General features: G+C 51.8%; 1 protein-coding gene across 1 annotated transcript in view; it reads left to right on the plus strand.

The window, feature by feature from the left end:
* Window positions 1–22124, plus strand: part of HSD17B2 (hydroxysteroid 17-beta dehydrogenase 2) — a 59337-nt gene that overhangs the window by 10703 nt on the left and 26510 nt on the right. The window contains exon 2 of the mRNA XM_056137016.1: window positions 18893–19105. Coding sequence (XP_055992991.1) covers window positions 18893–19105 — 213 coding nt within the window. The remainder of the gene's footprint in view (window positions 1–18892; window positions 19106–22124) is intronic.

A 22124-nucleotide genomic window follows, 5' to 3' on the forward strand; every position in this document is an offset into this window, starting at 1 on the left:
GGGAACGTGCAGGGTTGGGGATCAAACCCAGAGCCCCCACGGGCAAATCACTCCCTGGGTCTTTGAACTATCTTCCTAAGCCTGGATTCTAATTTTGAAAAAGAACTGGTGGCTACTGAGGGCCCGAGGACCTTGTCAAGAAGCAAATTCAGGGGCTGGAGCGACAGCACAGCGGGGAGGGTGTTTGCCTTGCATGCAGCTGACCCGGGTTCGATTCCCAGCATCCCATATGGTCCCCTGAGCACTGCTAGGAGTAATTCCTGAGTGTAAGCCCTGTGCATCGCCGGGTGTCACCCAAAAAGAAAAAAAAAAGAAGCGAATTCAGGTCTCCTGGGGAGTTTTGTCTGGGAGGACTGAGACAAGGGTCTGCAGCAGATGGGACCCCTCACTCTTAACCAAACAGGGTCAAAAGATGAGGATGCCCAAAGAACCTTCCAGAAGCTTCTCCAGTGAGGAAGCTACGAAAGTCAGCAGAAGGGCAACGAGCCCTGGAACAGGAGATGAGAAACTCACTTCCTCAGACTCGTCCCCCCCAACACCCACCCACCCCCTTCCCACTGGACATTTGAGAGAAGCTTCTAGAAGAAGTCACAGGGAGTGTGTGATAGACGTGGCTTCCTCCGGGGGAAATGCGATGGCGGGAACACCGGTGTGTGAGCTGGACCCCCATGTCCATGGCAAGCTCTCCCCTGGCTCGCCCCACAGAACACAGGCCCGGGGTTGGGGGGGGCACGGAGGGCGGAGTCGCAGGGAGCAGCAGAGAGCCCCTCCTTCGGCCCCCCCACCCGAGTTCACGTTGTCACCCACAACATTTGTCCAGCGCCAGCCTCGCTCAGGCCCTGTCCAGCACCACCCATTTTTATCCCTGGGTTTGCTGAGGAACGCCGCGGGTGGAAAGTTCACTGCCTCTTCAGGGAAATCATTCCACTTCAGACAATGCCAATCGCCCTCAAGCCTTCCTTAGAATGAGCCCCGAGCACTGCAGACCATCAGCGTCCTTAGCTCTGCCCTTGGACGTTGTCACCTAATCTAATTACAGTGCTCATTTGCATGACAGCCCTTGAAAAATGTGAGGGCTGCCTCAGAGCCTAGCCAAGCCTTGAGGGAAATCTCCCTCCCTCCTTGCCCCTCCCCCCTCCCCCCTCCTCTGGACGCCTGCCAGGTTCTTGCCACCGGTCCTCAGAGATGCGGACTCAGACATCAGCTCCCTCAACTCTTGTTGTGAGCAGTGCCGACCAGGCTGGAACGAAGGAGATGAAACGAAGTCGAAATATAAAGGCAAGAGTCTTCGCGGGTTGTTGGTGTTCTGGGGGGGAGGTCAGCGCTTGGCACCCCTCTTCATCCCCTCTCTCACCCATTGAGCCGAGAGGTGGGGCAGGAGGAGCCCCTGAGAGCGTTGTCTGTCACTGTGGGAGGCATCAGATGAAGCAGAGCCGAGAACGGAAGCCAGCGCAGGAGTCCAGAGCCCTGTGTTCCTCGGGCCGAGAGGCAGAGGGCAGCCTCCACGGAGCGCTCCGGCCTCTCTGCTCTCCTCTGTCGGTCCTGACCATCGGCTTTCAGTTTTCTGTTTGGTTCTTTGACTGTGGAGAGAAGAGACCAGGGACCACAAGCAATGCCCTGGCCAGGTTCTTTCTGTCACTTGCACCAATCACATCGGATGCTCTTAACACCCAGGGAGGGAACTGAGAAGCCATTTCTGGTCTGAAAGCACGGCGAGTGGGAAAGCTGGCCGCTCCCCGCCACCATCAGGCTCAGAAAACAGTGCTCTGGTTGGGAGAGACTATCTAAAACACGGCTTGTTTCGCAGGAGCAGGGAGGTTAGGCTGCAGACTTGAGGGGTGTGGGAGAATGTTCAAGGGGCTGGTGTGCAGGAGGGAGACCTGGGCTCTGAGTCTGGAACTGCATCATGTCCTGAGTACACTGGAAGTGACCCCCAAGCACTGAGCTAGGAGTAGCCCCTGAGCACTGCTGGGAGAAACCCCTCCCTGCCGAATCAAGCAACATCAACACAAGACCTCAAAACTTAGGAGGTCGGGGCTGGAGCAATAGCACAGCGGGTAGGGCTTTTGCTTTGCACGCGGACGGCCCGGGTTCGATTCCCAGCATCCCATATGGTCCCCTGAGCACCGCCAGGAGTAATTCCTGAGTGTAAAGTCAGGAATAACCCCTGAGCATGCTCGGGTGTGACCCAAAAAGCAAAAAAAAAAAACAAAACATAAAACAATTTAGGAGGTCAATAGTGAGTGATTTTCTCATGAGCTCTGTCTCTGTCTCTCTCTCTGTCACACACACACACACACACACACACACGCTCCTTCTCTCCAGACTCACGTCTCAGTTGAAGGGATCAAGCGAGTACACACTCAAAACCCGTATTCTACAATTCTCATCCTCAAGACAGCAGGACCAGAGAGACAATGCAAGATGGAGGGAGGGCACTTGTTTTGCATGCAGCCAGCCTGGGTCAACTCCTGGAACCACACATGGACCCCTTAGCTCTGCGTCCATCAGTGAGAGTTCTCTCAGTACACAATGAAGAAATTGGGGTTGTCAAGAGTTCACATGTGGGCTGGCGAGATAGTAGAGAGTGGGCAGGCTGTTCGCTTTGCATGTGGTTGACCTGGGTTCAACCCCAGCATCCCATATGGTCCCCTGGGCACTGCTGAGAATAATTCCTGAGTACAGAGCCAGGAGTTATCTCTAAGCATTGCCAGGTGTGCTGCCCCCTGCGTCCCTCCCGCCTCCCCCCCCACCCCGTCCCACAAGAGCTTGCACGCGACAGAACTCATGTCACATAACACACAACAGGAAGTGGTGGGGCTGAGGCAGAGCTGCCCTTGGGGTGGGGACATCTGCTTGGAGAGAAAGGGACACCAGGTGTCTCTGAGCTGGGCATTGACCCAAACGTCCCCAGGTTCCGTGTTTCTGGGAGATAAGCTTCTGGCAGTGAGAGGTGAGCCCTACCTGGGAGAGCTGGTCCCCCCTCCTGGAGCTGGACCCAGACATGTTCTGGAACATTCTCAGCTGTGCCCTGGAGCTGTTCTTGGACGGGCCCCAGGACCTCCGGCAGGTTATGGCTTCTAAGCCTCCCTGGTATTCCATGGAGTTTAATGAAATTTTTGGTCATGTGCAGAGAGGATTAAAGTCTATTTATTTGTTATTTCAGCAGTAATTATGAAGCACCTCGGCACCAGACACGGGGAGCCCAGCGACAAGGAACATGCTGGCATTCAGGAAGGGCGGTGTATAGGGGGGTGCTTGGGAGCGAGCCTGCCGGAAGGGCAGGAGATGCCCGGGGCAGTGGGCATCGGAGGACGCAGGTCCACAGAAATAGCCGGTTCCTATCAGGAAGAAAGTCAGTGAAGGCTTTAAGGATCCCCAACACTGAGACAGTGACGAGATGGTCGGTGCTAGTGCACAACTCTGAATTTTTGTTAGGGCTGGAGCGATAGCACAACAGTAGGGTGTTAGCCTTGCAAGCGGCCAGCCCGGCCGAGCTGGGTTCGAATCCTCCACCCCTCTTGGAGAGCCAGGCAAGCTACCGAGAGTATCTCGCCTGCACGGCAAAGCTTGGCAAGCTCCCCGTGGCGTATTCGATATGCCAAACACAGTAACAACAAAGTCTCAAAAAATGGAGACGTTATTCCTGTCAGATTTGCTCGAGCAAATCGATGAACAACGGGAGGACAGTGCAGTGCAGTGCTTATTCTTGGGCCACACCCAGTGGTACTCTGTGGCTACTCCTGGTTCTGTGCTCAGCAGTCACTCCCGGTGGCGCTGAGGGGATCGTAAGTAGCAGTGAGACTTGCTCCCAGCCAGCAGGAGGCAAACAAGTGCTCTAACGCTGGTGCTGTCTGCAGCTCAGATATTCTGAGACCTGGTGGAAGGAGGGAGGACCAAGAGATGGGATTAGCTGCAGGAAACAGTGACATCCATGAGCAGGGAGAGGGGAGGCATAGAGTTGTGCGGTGGGCCTCTAGGGGGTCGGAGTCAAGGGTCCTGCTCATACTGTCAGAGTCCAGGGCAACCCTTAGTCCCCCAAAGGTAACCTGATGGCCAATATCGGTACTGCGAAGGCTGGGGTACCCTGTCCCAGCTGGGGCAGCCACATCGGGGGGGGAGGGGCTGCTCTTTCTCCTGGTCCTTGCCATTCCCAAAGTACAGAATGTGTCCTTTGACGGGGGCCCAATACTAACAAGAGCAAACGGGGCTAAGCTGGACCTTGATGAATAACTGGCCAGACCTGTGCGTGTTTCCTTCTTTTTGGAGCTCCCTGGGGCTGGAGAGTGATGAAAGGTGTTGTGAAAGAAAGTTCACAAAGGAGATGACAAGTTCTCTCTCCCCAAGGGTGGGGGATGAGATGAAGTGGTCACGGTGGCTTCCGCAGGAGACTGACCTTGTGATGAAGCTGAGAGTTGCAGAGGGGCGGGGCCGAGACTGTAGGAAACATCAGGATTACCCAAAACTACTATCACCGTAGCACTGTCCTCCAGTTGGTCATAGATTTGCTTGAGCGGGTACCAGTAATGTCCCCATTGTGAGACTTGTTGTTGTTACCGTTTCTGGCATATAGAATATGTCACGGTTAGCTTGCCAAGCTTTGCTGTGCGGGCGGGATATATTCTTGGTAGCTTGCTGGGCTCTCCGAGAGGGGTGGAGGAATTGAACTCGGGTCGGTGGCGTCCAAGGCAAACGCCCTCCCCGCTGTATTATTGCTCCAGCCCACAGAGAAGAAAAACAAAAAAAACAAAAAACAGAACCCAAACTAGAGTTTCCCTATGCTCCTCAGGGAAATGCATCCTAGGTTATGTCCTGATGAAGCCATCATTTTTCCAAGGGAAGGATCTCATCCCTGGCTCTCAGCATTCCTGTAGGCTGTACCTAGTCAGAAGACGTCAGATAGGAATGCTGGCTCTGTTCAGCAAAACCAGACATGCTAGCACCATTGCGACCGTAATACCTACACTTCAACTTTAAAAGAGCCGTTGTAACGGGGCTGGAGTGATAGCACAGCGGCCAGGGCGTTTGTCTTGCACGTGGCCGAACCGGGTTCGATTCCCAGCATCCCATATGGTCCCCTGAGCACCTCCAGGAGTGATTCCTGAGTGCAGAGCCAGGAGTAACCCCGGTGCATTGCCGGGTGTGACCCAAAAAGCAAAAAAAATAAAATAAATAAAAGAGCATTGTAAGGGCCGGGAGGACAGTTCAAATTGTTGGAGACCAGGCTTTGCATGTGGGAGGCCGGAGTCTGATCCCTGAGCACAGAGCTGGGAGTAGCCACTAAGCTCCGCTGAGAGTGACCCCTAAATGAAACGAAATGAGGCTTTCTAAGAACTGGTTTTCCTTGAAGCACGGGTTGTTGGTATGTGGCTGGTGCAGGCACGAGCCAATGCACCACAGTCAAGCCCACAGACAGGGATCGAGGGAGTCCAGGGCAGAGCCACCGTGTTCAGCCAACATGCGCTAGGAGCCAGGAAACTTGGAAGAGTCACGCATTCCAAGTGGGCTAAGAATAACATAGCCCTTGTGCAGAGTCTGTAAAGGAGAAAAGAGATCATGGACCTTGTCACCAAGTTTTATTATCTTGATTTAAAATTTAAAAAAAATCAGAGAGGGCAGGAGAGAGGGCTCAGAGGGCTGGAGCACCTGCTTTGCACGTGGGATCCCAGGTTCGATCCCTGGCAGCGTATGGTTCTTTTGAGCACTTCCAGGAGTGGTCCTGAGCACCACTGAGTGTGACTCACAGAACAAAATGATCACAGAGATTAAAAAAAATCTACTTATTTAATGATATGTTAGGCAGGATTGGGCACCGTCCATCATGGTGCCAAGCACAGGCTCCCACAGTCTTTTTTTTTTTTTTTGCTTTTTGGGTCACACTCGGTGATGCACAGGGTTTACTCCTGGCTCATGCACCCAGGAATTACTCCTGGTGGTGCTCGGGGGACCATATGGGATGCTGGGAATCGAACCCAGGTTGACTGCATGCTAGGGCAACGCCCTACCTGCTGGACTATCACTCTAGCCCCTACCCCACGGTCTTGAGGGCAGGGACAAGGTGGGGCCGGAAGAACTGAGTGCATTAGGAGGGAGATGAAGGAATGGGATTCCAGTTGTGGTTGGCCTTCGGGATGTCCCGCATGAACTGAGAATATGTTCAGAGGACACTGGACCTTGGGTGCTCAGGACACAGAGTATCATCTCATCCTCCTGGACCAGAGTTGGCACGGAGTGGACCAAGGGGGCTGAGCATAGGACACGTCAGTTCAACCAAGAGCACTTTCCACACAGAGCAGTTCGTGTTTAGATTCGGTTCTTGGTTTTTCCTGGAAACCAAAGTCCCTGAGATATCAGAGAGGTCACCCTGCCCCGCTGGATCAAGATGACATCTGCTGACGGTCTGTGAGAGGTTGCTCGGGCCTTCTCAAACAGGTTTGCCAATGCTGAAGTTCTTCTTTCTGAGTTAGCTCTGGTTCTGGTTTCTGGTGAAGATTGATGCTTATTTTCGACCCCACTGTCAGTCGTTCCTCAGTTGCTCACCTTTCCTCCCTATCACACCCACAGACTCTCTGAAAGTAGAAATCTTTGCAGACAATGCAGTCTCTCCTGTCATGACGAACTCTGCCTTGCCCTTTTCAGGGATATCTTTTCACTGAGCTGTAATTCATATGCCATGAAATGAACCCTGGAAAATATATTATCTGGGGCTGGAGGAATAGGGCGGCAGGTAGAAGATTTGCCTTGCATGCAACCGACCTGGGTTCGACCCCCCAGCACTGTGTATGGTCCCCTGAGTATCTCCAAGAATGATCGCTGAGTGCAGGGCCAGGAGTAACCCCCGAGGATGTTGGATATGGTATGTAAAAGACAAAAAAAACAACAACAAACACATCCAAAGAACAAAAAAACAAGACCCAAACAAACAAACAAACAAAAAATTAAAGTTTATTATTTGGGGCCCCAGAGATAGTCCAAGGGTTAAGGCACTGACCTGATATGCAGCCAATCTGGGGTCTGTCCCTGACACCACATGCTGTTCCCTGAGCCCCAACAGGAGCGATCCCAGAATACAGTCAAGATTGAGCCCAGACCACAGCTGGGTGTGTCCTGCCTCCTACAAATGTATATTGTTTGTGTCTTGTGGTTTATTCATTACCCAGACCTCAACACAAATATTTCCACCACCTCCCAGAGATCTCTGTGGCCGTTGGCAGGCTGCCTGGCTCTGAAATGTCACTTAGTCATTCTGCCTTTCACCTTCCAAATTTCTCTTTGCTTGACATCACTCCTTTCCACTTCATCTCTTTGAGGTGTCCTGTTCTTTCCTCCTCCCCGGTCCTGTCTTCAGTGAAAAGGCAATAGAATGGCGCGCTGTGGTCTAAAGGGAGCGTAATGCAAGCCCCATAGCAGTTAAAGGCTGTTGGGGTAGTCGCGTTAACAGAGCGGGCCCAGTAACGTCTCCATTGGAGACTTTGTTGTTACTGTGTCTGGCATATCGAATACTCTCGGTAGCTTGCCGGGCTCTCCGAGAGGGGCGGAGGAATCGAACTCGGGTCGGCCATGTTGGCCACTTGTAAGGCGAACGCCCTACCGCTGTGCTATCGCTCCAGCCAGAAACAAGGAAAAAAACTCTTGTAAAACTAATATTATTAGTATATTTTGCTTAATCATATATTCAATATATTATTAATAAGACATTATCTTTTCAGCATGCAATCAGTCTAAATGCTGTGAATGAGGACTTTTATAGTACTATGATTTTGGAAATTTATACATTACTCACACACACACACACACACACACACACACGCACACACACACACTTCTTCTCTTGAGTATCCCTTATCTTCCCAGTGTGATGCACACAGAAATGAAGACTTTGGGAAGTGCTTAGGGTTAGATGAGATCTTAAGGACGAGCCTTAAGCCTCATGGGTTTGCAGAGATGCCACAAAGTTTCTCTCTCTCTCTCTCTCTCTCTCTCTCTCTTTCTCTCCTTCTCTCCCTCCCTCTCTCTCTCCCCTTTCCCTCTCTTCCTCCCCACTCCTTCTCTCTGCTATCTCCAGGTCAATAAGAAAATTATATTAGAACCCCACAAAACTGATACCCTGATTTCTCATGTCTGGTTTCCGGGTATGTGCAGAATGGATCTTTGTTGTTAAGTTATTGGTTTCTGGTGTTTCTTCTATATAAGCGCTGACAAGTATAGGCGGGGATCATGTCTGAGTTCCTCCCTGGTATATCCCAGTGCCTGGCAGCTCAGTGAAAGCCCAACTAATAATGAACTGGTACAGATTAGCAAGGGCTAGCAATTGCTACTGAGAAAACACATTGAGCATATTACCCACTGGGAACTTTCTGGAAAATGTCTTGCAATTGTTCTGTGGGAAATTGCAAAAACAAGAACAAAAATACTCCCCCCTAACCCCCAAAGATTTGATTATATCAGTTTGTTGGGGTAAAGTGCAGGTCAGTTGTCTATGGAAAGAGAATGAGCATATGAACCCCTTCAGAGCCATTTATTCATTCGGGAAAAGAAAAAATAAAGTACTGGGGGGGGGGGGCGGTCCACCAGGCACTGTTCTGGAGATTCAATAGGCCACAAAACAGTTTTCCCTCATCAAATGTGCATTTAATTTAGAAAGTAATGGACCAATATTTAATGTGACATCAGGCAGTGAGAGGAACAAGTTGGGTTATATCTTAGGCTAGTGTTTAGCACAGCAGTTCAAGTAGAAAAAGTGGTCAATTAAAGTTGACTCCTTCCCTCTCACTTTCGTTATTCAAATTACAATTTACTACACCACATCTTTTTTGGGGGGGGTCACACCCGGCGATGCACAGGAGTTACTCCTGGTTCATGCACTCAGGAATCACTCCTGGCGGTGCTCAGGGGACCATATGGGATGCTGGGAATCGAACCCGGCTTGGCCGCGTGCAAGGCAAACGCCCTACCCGCTGTGCTTTTGCTCCAGCCCCACTACACCACATCTTATAATCATTCTTTTATGACCTAAATTAGTTTATGTCCCTTTCTTCGTTCAAGTCCTTCTACTGACCCTTCATCACCCTGAGCACAAAGCCCTCAGAACCCCCCATGGTTAGGCTGGGGTTCTCAACCTCGAGACTCTGACATCGGGGTCAGATCCTTGTGTGTTGTGGGCCTGTCCCAGGCTCTGTGGGAACCAAGGGGAATCTGTAGCCTTGACTCGCCAATGCCGTACCCACGTCCACCTTGTGATGACAGGAAGTGTCTCCAGGTATTGTTAGATATTCTCTAGAACAGAGGGCAGACACCTCAACTGGGCGGACACACCTCCCTCCAAAAGGCCTCTCCTTACTCTTCTTCTTCTCTTCCTGTCTGCTGACCTCCTCGTTCTTCCTCTAGCAAAGGTCCGAGAGTCTGCCCTAGCTCTGCCCTAAAGGGCCAGCCTTTCCCGCAGTCGCTGTTGAACTGCTTCCTGCAGGATGCCTGGCAATGTCTTCATCAGTCGCTGACCACGTTAGAGCATTGGTGACCACTTGGCCTTGTGTTGGCTTTATCCTGTCCCCTCTGCATTGTCAACTCTAGGGGAGCGTGTCATTCAAAGGGACTGCTCCAGTGGACCCTTGTTCAGGCTGGCATCAGCAGGGCGTGATAACAGAGATCCAAGGGCTTGCCATCTTTCGGGAAGAAAATAGGTGCCAGTGATGGCCAGTGACACAGGAAACGGAGAACTCTGGGAAATCAGGACTCTTTGGGACTTTTGATCATAAGTTGAACCAAGTTTGGCAGGTAGAATCCTACTCTGTGGGGTTCAAGATCGCCAGGTGAGTTTTGGGCACTGTGTTGATAAAACGAGATAAAATGAGTCAGGAAACACCTTTCCTGTGAGAAAGGCTCCCGGAGTTGTTACTCAGGCAGCTCCCTGTTTGTGCAAATCTACAGAAGAGGCGGGTGAGACTACGCAGACTCAAACCTAGAGGTGGGTAGCTTTAAGACCAAGTCGTTTTTTTCCCCTCTCTGTGTTATGTTAATCTTGAATAAATTTACTTTTTCTTATGAGTGTGCTGTTTTTTAATGTAGCTGCTTAACAAGTTTTTGCAAGTGTTATTTTGATTGTAACCTATCTTGTGAAATCTGTAGTTGGAACCTGTTAAAAAGGAAATTCCTCATATTCAACCGTCTGGAAATGGGAGAGTAAGCAGCTTCAGTCTCAAAGTAAACTCCCGTGTGACGCTGTTTACTTAACACGTTAACACTGGTGTTGCAAGTTGTGGTAAGCCATATCCAGATGCGAGCCACCAGTGGTCTGGGCTGGCATCAATCTCTTAAAGTAAATATCATCAGGGCTGGAGAGATAGCACAATGGGTAGGGTAAATAGCTGAGTATGGTCCCCGAGCACTGCAAAGAGTGATCCCTGAGGGCAGAGCCGGGAGTAATTCCTGAGCACCACTGGCTATGGGCCCCCAGGCAAAACAAGAGCACTGTAGCACTGTCCTCCCGTTGTTCATCGATTTGCTCTAGCAGGCCCAGTAACGTCTCCATTATGAGACTTATTGTTACTGTGTTTGGCATATCGAATATGTCACGGGGAGCTTGCCAGGCTCTGCCATGCGGGTGAGATACTCTTGGTGGCTTGCCGGGCTCTCCGAGAGGGGCGGAGGAATTGAAACTCGGTTGGCCGTGTTGGCCGTGTGCAAGGCAAATGCCCTACTGCTGTGCTATCGCTCCAGCCTCTGTTCCGAAAGTAGTGAGTGGTCGGCAGTCCAACCTAAAGTCAATCTGCAGCAAACTATAAACTAAACACAAAACAATAATAAAAAATAAATACGAATTTAAGAAATAAGATAAACAACAGCACTGACTTATGCTGTTAGAATCTGGATAGTGAGTGGGGTGGATGGCAGGAAGGAGAAATCAGCGACATTTCTGGGGAGTGAGAGGGTTGTTTTAGATCAGAGTGCTGTTTGCATAAGTAAATTCATTCCGAAAAACCATCAAGGTGTATACTTAACCTTTGGATATTTTCCTGGTACATATTTTTATTGGGTGTGAGCCCTGGGTTGCCAGAGAATGGGGGAGGCAGGCAAAGGATCTCTGGTCCCGGGTCCCATTAAGCCCAGAGTCCAAAGTCACAAAGTTCCGAATTACCCGGGCTCCCTGATACTTCACTCATGCATAAGGCTCGGCCCAAGTGTTCAGAAAGTGTGTTCCTGGAGGGAGCAGATGCCATTGGGCTACACTAGCACGCGACAGGGATGAATGGAGACGTTACTGGTGCTGCTTGAGCAAATCGATGAGTATTGGGATGTCAAGTGATCAAGTGACATATTTTTATTAAAAAAAATAAAAATGAAGATTTATATCTTCATTATCTATCTCTCTGGGTACCCAAAATAAGATTTAGGTAAATAAGATGTATGTGCACTAATATAATACCTAATGTGTGTTGAATTTGTTGTATTCCAGGCTCTATAACAAGCAATATATCCTCTTTTTTTCTCATTTAATCCTTCCCTTTATCCAGTCAGAAGTCAGTAGTGATCACCTTCACTTAAGGATAACAAAAATAATGCTCAGATTCAGTAAATTTTGAGATTACACAGTTTTAGGAAGCTAAGATTTGAGCTCAGGCCTGCAGACTCTAGAACCTCACGCCTCAAGATCCCCCAAGCAACAGCAGAGCCCACCCACAGTGAGTGCTGATGAAAAGACCCCTTTACCTGGAGGTAAAGACCTTCCTGTCTCCAACTCATCACCAGTCGTGAGAAAAGTCTCAAGTGACAATGGAGAAAAAGTCTACAAGACCTGAGAAATTCTCCTTAAAACCACCCGGGACAGTGAGAGTAAGGAAAAGTTCCAGACCCTCACCTGGTTTAGAGGACTCTGTGGAGACATAAAGACTCAATGCAGTGGGAGCCGGAGTGGGGTTCTAGAATGGAAATAGCACAGGGAGTAAAAACACTGTCACTGTCCTCCCCTTGTTCATCGATTTGCTCGAGCGGGCCCAGTAATGTCTCCATTGTGAGACTTCTTGTTACTGTGTTTGGCATACTGAATACTCTCGGTAGTTTGCCAGGCTCTCTGAGAGGGGCGGAGGAATCGAACCTGGCTCAGCCAGGCTGGCTGCGCGCAAGGCAAATGCCCTACCGCTGAAATTTGGAAAGAGCAGACCCAGCCTGGTCCATACTGACAAAGGCTGCTGGGCCCGTCTTTCAGGCTGCTGTGATCTTCGGCTAAGAGGGCATCTGGTCCTCTCAAAGATCTCTTCAGAGCATGAACCCCCACCAAGGGCCACCGTCATAATAACCTCCCCCAAGCCCAAGCAACTAATCACAGTGGGATTTAGGATTTCAACAAAAGGATCCCAGGAAGATGGTTCCGGTCCATTGCCAAAGTAGCCTTGTCGGGGACCTGAACGCCACAGAACTGACATCAGCTGCTGTCAGAGATGTCTCTTCATTGAGGAGCCGGATTAACAGGACAATGCCTGTTTGCGTACCAGTTACTGCCTGGGAAAATTCTCTCATCTGGCTCTTTTGCTTTTCAGAACCAGCATTATTAGTGTTGCTCCCTTTTGGGACCTTCCTGAGTTCAGTCAGGCAGATCAAACCCTTTCCTGTCCCTGAAAGAGATTCTGATGACAACTCAGTCAAAATACTGCCACCGTGGACTGTCCATGTGTATGCGGCTGGACACATGCACCTGCATGACGGCTTAGTGGCTGTGGCCTCTGGTCTCCTGTGGCCCTAACCCAGTCCGGAGCACAATTGCTCGTAAATGAAGCAGGAAGCCTGGCAGATAGGAAGAGACCAAGAAAAGTCGGTCTCTCTCTTGCCTTGACTTTCGCCATACAATCTCTCACCATTTCCCACAGTATGGCACATTTCTGATTATTTTGATCTGTGCTCTGTGCTCTTGACTAGGTAGGATCTGGAATGCTGTGGATTATTGTCTGTTTTGATCTCTTTTGTATTCCAGCTTTTAGAATTCTGCTGACAAATCAAACGCACTCCATTATTATTTGTGGAATGAAAGAATTCTGAAAGGAAAGAGAGGAACAAGAGCAGGGAGGAAAGAGTTGATGGAGGAAGTGGAATTTGAAAGAGAGAGCAGTTTCAATGCAAATAGAACTTTCATGAACTGTGTGGTGCCCCGAGTAAGAGTCCAGCAGGAAAGGCTGGGTAGGGCCCTGGTTCTGGTTTGGGTTGTTTTCTTTGCCTCTTGGCAATTTTCAGAGAAATATACAACAGCTGTAGCAATCCCCAGAAGTATAATGCGTCCATCTGTTCCTATTGGGAATTCACGGGGCTTCATATGTGATGCATTTCAGTCGGTTGCAGTCATTTTAAAACTTATTTTTCTACTTTCAGATCATCATAGACACACAGAAGCTGCAAATATTGAAGAGAGGGGCTCCTGGTACCCAGAGACACTTTTCCTATTGGTTCTGTCTTGTCTAACTAGAGCATGATATCAAAACCAGGGAAATGACATTGATCCAAGACAGAGAGGAGGTAGTTCTGTGTTTGGCCTGAACAGAAACTGGCTCTTTCTCTGCTTTCGTAGTGCGTGACAGTTAATCTGCATTTTCACATTTATCCATAGGATAAATGTTCACGAGTACAGCCGTGGCGAGAACATAACTGTAGTAGAACTTATGGAGCACTTGGTTCTTTTTGAAATTCTGTTCCTATTTTGACTTATCCTGTGGGGAGGGCCCAGTGGTGCTCGGGCTGCACAGAGCCAGGCTCGAACCCTGAGCATTCGTATGCGGAGCTCTTGTCTTCCAGCTCCCTGAGCCGTGTCCCCCAAACTTCTTGTTTCTTCTTATTTTTATTTATTTATTTGTTTTTTTTTTTTTTTTCTTTTTGGTCACATCCAGCAATGCTCAGGGGTTACTCCTGGATTTGCACTCAGGAATTACACCTGGTGGTGCTCGGGGGACCATATGGGATGCCGGGGATTGAACCCGGGTCGGCCGCGTGCAAGGCAAACACCCTACCCGCTGTGCTATCGCTCTGGCCCCTCTTCTTATTTTTTTTTTTAAGTTTCTTGTTCCTTTTTGAAAATTAGGTCACCTGGCTGCAACAGTGTTCCCTTTGATGGTCTCGACTGATGAAGTCAGTGCATCTCCATCACTCCAAAGTCTGCCACTTCCCCTGCTCTGCCCGGTCATCTCGGGCCCTCGTTTGGTTTCTCTACACACCGCAAACACTAGCTATGATTCTGGGCCATTTGACACGGTGGCTTTATCAGATGTGCAATGACACCCCTTTCCACCTGGAAAGTGGCAGACACAGAGGCAGGGAGTTGGGGGAGGTGGACTCACCAGCCTGAGACCAGAGGACACACCAGGGCAGGGACATGCAGAAGCGGCAAGGGCCCCTGGGCCGTGCGATGGCACTAAGACTGGAGAAGGCAGGTGGTGCTTGGACTTGGTCATTTGTCATCAGGAAGTGTTTGTGGAGGGCTGCAGGGTGTGGACACCTGCCCTCCCCCTGCCTCTATGGCAGACAATTTCCCCCGATCTACCTCTCTACTTTTGGGCATTATGTTTTGCAATAATGAAGAGCCTTGAATATAGCACTTTCTTAAAAATCTAAGGGCTAGGATGAAGGAGACATTACTGGGGCCTGCTCGAGGCAATCGACGAATAACAGGATGGTCGTCGTGATTCGTGATGTTTTGCAATACAGATACTGAGAGGCTATCATGTTTGGTCCTTGGTCTACTTTCAGCACACACCTCCTATTCCAACCGATTCTTCAAGCCATCATTTTCTTAGTGATCCCTTCTCTATTCCAGCTGCCTTCCCCCCCAGCTCATGAGGCAGACTTCCAACTAGGAACAATCTTCCTGGCCCTTGTGTCCTTGGATGTCAGTCCTGGGGGAGGCCACCTCGCCACCTCCCTCCTTCTCTGTCGTGCCCATGTTATCCCCCAGTGCCTGTCCATGGGTGGAGGAGCTCAGTGTTTTCGCAAAAAAATGGTCCCTGATTCCCGATGCTTCTGAACTTACAACCTCCACCACGCTCTGGTGGAAGGATTTACCTAATGTCCGTCTTCCCTGTAGTTCCACCTCCAGCTTATTGACTTTGGGGCTTGGTAACTCTAGTGGGGCTCCCACACGGTGTGACCCAGCCTCTGTGTGTTGCTGGTAGCTGAGCTGCTTCCCTGGCCTTCACCCACTGGAGGCCAATAGCACCCCCAGAGTTGTGACAAACAAGAAATAGCTGAGGTCAGTCAGTCAAACTGGGCCCCCGAGGCAAATCCCTGCCTTCCATACACAACTCTCTGACTGGCCACACCTGGAGGCCACACCTGGAGCGCTTCAGAAACTTACTGGTGCTCAGACCAGCTAAGGAGTCTCTGAGTGGGGGGACCCAGAAGTCCTAAGCTCGCAACTCAGACCCTCCATCCTAGCAGTGAGCTCCAGGAAGCGGGGCTTTCTTCCACAGGGGTCAGTGCCAGAAGGGCACAGAATGTGAATGAGGAATGAGTGAAGGTGGAGAGACAGGGAGAAGAGGCCTGAGAAGGGGCCTTTAGGAAAGGCCAGAGCAGTTGGGCTCCCCATCAAACCTAATCTAAACCCAGATTCAGGAAGCAAGGACTGTGGCAGGGGCAGGGGGGCATGGTGGGAGGGGGACACTCACACCAGAAGACCTGCAAGTCCCCGGGGGTTCAGAGAAGAGAGGAGTGGGGCAGGCGTGTTGCGTGAAGATTCGTTCAGTCAGAGGCGCTGAGACGAGGAACACGAGAGAAATTATATTTCACGGAGGGTCCAGGTTCGCTCAAACCCTGTGACAAAGGTAGAGAGCCCTGAGATCTCCTTTATTACCTTTTATTACTATCCTACTGTTCATACTCTAAAGAGCTCAGTACAGGGAGGTCATCAACAAAGGAGTTACAGGAAGAACGTGCAACGACAAAGAAGTTTCAGGAAGAACACGCAAAGCTGAAAGCTTTTCTGCATACTAAAAACGAACAGGCTAAATGCTGTTTGTATCACATGTCACTTGTCACTTAATCATCCTGTTGATCATCGATTTGTTCATATGGGCACCAGTAACAACTCCATTCATCCCTGTCGCGTGCTAGTATAGCCCAGTGGCGTATTGGGGCTCTTTCAGGGTCAGGGGAATGAGTCCCGTTATTATTACTATTTTTCATGTATAGGATACACCACAGGTAGCTTGCCAGGCTCTGCTGTGCAGACAGGATACTCTCACTAGCTTATCTTTGCTCTCTTCCGGGTGCTTTATTTTAGTCTCTGAATCTTGGCCGTTGATGAGATTACATGGCCCTGGGGGTGGCTTGTGTGTGTGACTGCCAGGCTACTAGAAAACGGGGGACCTGGGTGGAGGAGGCCCAGTCCTTGTCCGAGCGGACCTGGAGATCTCAGCCCCGGGTCCCGCATACCTGGGTTCCTCTGCTGGTTCCTTCATGGGTGAGGCTCATCCGAGCGTGGTTGTGGCTGGGTTCTAGAGGTTTTCGGCTGTCGGGACTCTTCTTGGGGTGGGGAGGGAAACTCAACCTGGCCCCTTCCGAGATAGCCTGGTGTGGGGGTGTAGTGGGGTGGTGGGGGGTGGTGGGGGGCGGGAGGATGGGGGGAGAAGATTCTGCCTAGGATCTGCATATTGAAAACAAACAGGCTAAGCACCTGAAATCTGCACGTCAAAGACAGGGCTGGGTTCAGGCTTCTGTGAGTGGAAGCCTGACTGACTCTTTCGCTAAACTGAAATTTACGAAATTATTTACTGAAGGCAACTTAAAGAAAAAGATGTGCAACCTCATCCAAACCAGTCAGGACCCACGAGGAATCGCGCCCACTTTCACGGGGCCCTGTTTCCAGCCGTACAGGCACATGGGCTCATCCTGTCGGCCTAGTCCAGCCCCAACACAGGGGCTGTGGAGAGCTGGGGGTGGGCCGTGCAGAGGGGGCAGCCTGGGCCCCAGGGACCTTGGTCTGGTGTAGGACTGTTGTGGGCACAACTGGGAGTGGGGGGGGGGGGGGAGGGTACAAGCATTTAGCCAGCAGCTTAGGAAAAAGGCCAGGAATGAGGGACGCCAGGGAAGGCTGAGTCTTGAGACGCTGCTCGCGCCCGTGGCTGTGTCTCCTTGTTCTTCTGTAGCACCTGCCCTGTTTCTCCGTCCATGTGATGGACAGTCGGCCATTACCCGCACAGCCCCGAGCTTCCTTTGCTCCCAGGCCACCTGGGAATGATGCCTGTCGGCGTCTTCAAGTCGGTTCTGTGCTTCCAGGAGGGAGGAGCTGTCTGACCTGGGTCCCCCCCAGCATGGCCAAGGAGAGGGGCTCCGCCAGACAAAGGTCACCTCTTCGGGACTCCCCCTGCCCCCCGGGATGGGGAAAGAAAGGGGCAGCAGGAGTGGGGAACATACAAAGGTGCAAAACAGGATTGGGGGGCAGCAGGTGGGCGGGCCCTGAGCAGGGCAGAGTTCAGTTCCCTTCCTGGAGCTGGGGGCTGTGGGGGGGCTCCAAGTGACGAGGCGACCTGGGTGCCGAGCCTGGTGGTCTGAGTTTTCTCCCCTTCCTGGGGAGATGCTTCGGCTGGGTGCTCTGTGCTGTGTGCGTGGAGCGGTGTGTGTGTGTGCGTGTGTGTGTGTGTGTGTGTGTGTGTGCTGTTTTCCTGGTGACGGTCACTTTTTAAATTTTTTTTTTGAGCCACACCCCGTGGGGCTTGGGGCTTCCTCCCATCTCTGCACTCAGGGATCATGGCCTCGCAGGGGCTCGCGGGACCGTCAGGGGTGCTGGGATCCAAGCCAGGTTGGCCGCCTGCCCACTGTCCTTCCTCTCCAGCCCGACTTAGCACATTCGTGCGGGGGAGGGGGTGACGCTGGCTCCTAGCTCCTGCAGCAGAGGTGCTGCCAGGTGAGTGGGAATGCCCAGGGGTGCAAACCAGGCCAGAGAGGACTTCTTGCCTTTTTTTTTTTTTATGAGTGAAACACCATGAGGTACAGTTGTAGATTTACAAATCTTTGTGCTTGGGTTTCAGCTATACAATGATCAAGTACCCATCCCTCCACCAGTGCCCATTTCCCACCACCATGGATTCCAGTATCCCCCTCACCCCCCATCCTCCCCATCCCACCCTGCCTCTGTGGCAGGGCATTCCCTTTTGTTCTCTCTCTCCTTTGGGGTGTTGTGGTTTGCAAAAGAGGCATTGAAAGTAGACCATAGACCAAACATGATTGCCACTTCTTGCCTTTTGAGTGGGCGAGATGGGCTCGCTATTCTTGCCACGCTTCCTGCTGTTGTCGAGGCCCCAAGAGTTGCCCTCCGTGCTGGGCAGCATCTGCAGCATTTCAGACATCGACATCCTCCACACCTTCTCCAGAGTCTGTCATGCCCTGCAACCTGGGCGAGCGCCCGGCTCAAGCTCTGACAGCCTGACCCAGGTACTTTGCTCTGCAAAGTCAGGCACTGAGCCCGCCGCCTGCTTTCTGGGGTCTCCCGGGGACACTGACTGTCCTGGGGCCCGGCAAGGGGCCTCTGGGTGAGGCACGCAAGGCTCTGACCCTCATGCATCATCCAGAAGGAGCCTCTGTCATTGCTCCAGTCCGGGGCACTCAAGGACCCGATGGTCCCCCCCAGGGGAGCCATCTCCGAGTGCTAGTGTGAGAGGACATTCCAGGGTGAGCTTCGGGGGGGAACGGCAGCCCCGCCAACCTCCACGGTGGGGAGGAGTCTCCGTTCCACCTGCTGCATTTCCCTCCTTTGGCCAATGGCCACGTCGGGGTCATTTGCACGGGTCACGCCTCCGGTCCAAATTCTTCCTCTTGTCCCGATTCTACCCTGCGAAGAGTCTGGCCGCCTTCTCTGCCTCCTCCACGCCTGGCTTCCCCTGAGAGCCTGGCGTGTCTCCTGGCTGCACGGGTCCCTCTGCAGGTGTCGATACCGGCCTGGGCCATGCGCTGTGCAAGTACCTGGACAAGCTGGGCTTCACGGTGTTCGCGGGCGTCCTGGACGAGAGGGGAGCGGGAGCCGAGGACCTGCGGAGGACCTGCTCCAGCCGCCTCTGCGTGCTCCAGCTGGACATCACCATCCCCGAGCAGATCAAGGATGCCCACAGCAAAGTGGTGGCCAAAGTGCAGAAGAGAGGTATGGCCATTCCGGTGCTGCCCTGCCACTGTCCACCTCCCCGGGCTGCCCCCCCGGCAACTGTCCACCTCTCCTTGCGGCTGCCCACCCACTACCACGTGCTGGGGGCACTCGCAGATGAGGCCAACCCTCCCCCCGAGTCCTTCCTTGGTTCTTTTTCTTTTTCCCCTGCTTTTGGCCACTCCTTTTGAGTCTCCGGGGTCCCTCCTGGCTCTGCTCTCAGGAGTTAGTCCTGGCGGTGCTTGGGGGACCCTCTGGGATGCCGGGGATCGAACCTGGGTTGGTCGCATGCAAGGCAAATGCCCTGTCTGCTGTACTATCGCTCTGGTAGTTCTTTTATCTATTTATTTTTTTTCTTTTGTATTGGGGACACACTTGGCAGGGCTCAGCGGATACTCATGGCTCTGCACTGCACTGTACTGTCCTCCCATTGTTCATCAATTTGCTCGAGCGGGCCCAGTAACGTCTCCATTGTGAGACTTGTTGTTACTGTGTTTGGCATATCGAATACGCCACAGGGAGCTTGCCAGGCTTTGCCGTGCGGGCGAGATACTCTCGGTAGCTTGCGGGGCTCTCCGAGAAGGGTGGAGGAATCGAACCCGGCTCAGCCAAATCAAAGGAGCCAAATCAAGGAACCCAGTGTGGTGCCGGGGATGGAACCCGAGTTGGCCACCTGTGAGGCAAGTGCTTCACCCCTGTACTGTATCTCTGCCCACCACTTTCTGCCTAGCAAGCCCCTCCCTTCAGGAGGGACCCCTGAGCACAGACCCAGGAGTAAACCCTGAGCACAGCGGGGCGTGGCCCAGAATGAAACGTGAAGAGAAGTGGTGCTCGCCAGGTGGGCTTCTCTCTGCCGGCAGCCTGCGGTGGGCCAGCACCCGCGGGGAGGAGGCTAGTGCACCTCCTGTCTGCTCTCCAAGTCTCTCTCAGACCAGCCAGGAGGCAGAGCAGTGAAATGGCCCAATAGTCAAGGGCATCTGCTGATGAGTCCTCTGGGGCTCGTAGACTAAACCGAAAACCAGCTCCTGTAAGAGACCCAGACACTGTAGGGCTCCCCTACACAGAGTCTCGTGACATTAGATGGGACACGTTCATTATTCATAAGTTTGAATTACTTTTCCCCTCTGATGAGGGCCTGTGGTTATAATGGGCTTGTTCCGAGGCCAGCGCAGAGTCAGACAGCAGTTGCGGGGAGCACCTGCTGTTGGTGTTGTTTTACATCTCTTCGATCTTCATTTGAAATGATTGTCCATTCCAGGCAGTTGTCAACCGCACACAGACACTCCCTTCTCCAGTGCCTCCCTTGCCAGTACTTTGCATAACTGCCACACTGGGCAGCTGGCACTGGGACGAGCCTCAGCGCTTCACTGGTCACCTGTGTACCCGCATGTCTGCACACGTGGCGCTGTGATTTAAAAATGCGTGTCATGGGGCTGGAGCGATAGCACAGCGGGGAGGGTGTTTGCCTTGCACGCGGCCAACCCGGGTTCAATTCCCAGCATCCTGTGTAGTCCCCCAAGCACTGCCAGGAGTAATTCCTGAGTGCATGAGCCAGGAGGAACCCCTGTGCAATGCTGGCTGTGACCCAAAAATTTAAAAAAAAGTGGTGTCACTCTGTCAAATCAAGATATGAGCTGCTCCACCAGCTGTGGGCCCTGGCTTCTCTGTCCAGCCCCGGTCTCCGACCTCACACCAGGCCACTCACTCATCTGTCCTCTTGCTTGTCATTTGTCCAAGCACGTTCTGCAGAGACACCCCCTCTATTTTTTTTTAATGTCGGAGTACTGTTATTTACTCAGTCACTGATTAAACTGATTGAATTGGACCCCATGAACTCCACATTACCTTTTTTTCCCCAAACATTCAGAATGTTAATTTTATTTTATTATTATTTTTTAATCACCATGCGGTACAGTTACAAAGCTTTCCTGTTTGAGTTTCAGTCATACAATGATTGATCACCTAACCCTCCACCAGTGTACATCTTCCACCACCAAGGTCCTCAATATCCCCCCATCTCGCCCCTACCCCGGCCTCTATTGCAGACAATTTCCCTCATACTCTCTTTTGTATTCCTTGTTATGAATAGCATAAGACGTTGTGTGGCCACAAGAGTGGCCGCCTGCTCCTGGAATTCTAAAATTTTAGATAATTCGGGTCCGGAGAAATCTCTGCAGTGAGCTGCTTGGTTCAGAGATTCTTTTGTGTGTCTCTGGGTCATGGCCATTAAGGAGCTTCAGTAGCAGCTGGAGGCATTTTGTGGTCGTGACCTCTAGGGTCCCATGTGGATGGTGGGCATGAGAGGGGACCAGCTCATCCCCTATCCTTTGAGGCCTGGAGTTTGCCATCACTGAACCTGCGTACCTGCACTTCTCATTGGCTTCTGGAAGTTGGCAAGAGCTGCACGCTCTTTCCTATGGCCAGGGGGAGAAGGATAGGTTAATTTTGTTCACCTAACCCTTTTAGGTTAATTTTGTTTATTGTTTGTTTGGGCTCGAGCGATAGCACAGCGGTAGGGCGTTTGCCTTGCACGCAGCCAACATGGCCGACCCGAGTTTGATTCCTCCGCCCCTCTCGGAGAGCCCCGGCAAGCTACCGAGAGTATCTCGCCCGCACAGCAGAGCCTGGCAAGCTCCCCGTGACGTATTCGATATGCTAGACACAGTAACAACAAAGTCTCCAATGGAGACGTTACTGGGCCCGCTCGAGCAAATCGATGATCAACGGGAGGGCCTTTTTTGTTTGGGAGCCTCACCTGGCTGTGCTCAGGAATCACTCCCGATGGTGCGTAGGGAATCACGTGGGGTTCTGGGGATTGAACCCAGGTTTGGGGCATGCAAGGCAAGCACCAGACCCGCTGTGCTATCTCGCTGTCTCCTAAGGATGGATTCTGAGCGGTTCAAAGAAATCAGAATAATTTTTGAAAATATGCCCCCTCCCAGCGGTGTGGCGCAGATGCCCAGTCCCCGTGATGCTTGGTTCTGTGTGGTGGGCCTGAGAGCCAGCGCGGGGCTCGGGA

Source organism: Sorex fumeus, unplaced genomic scaffold, assembly GCF_029834395.1.
Source record: "Sorex fumeus unplaced genomic scaffold, SorFum_2.1 ptg000122l, whole genome shotgun sequence".
NCBI lineage: Eukaryota > Metazoa > Chordata > Mammalia > Eulipotyphla > Soricidae > Sorex > Sorex fumeus.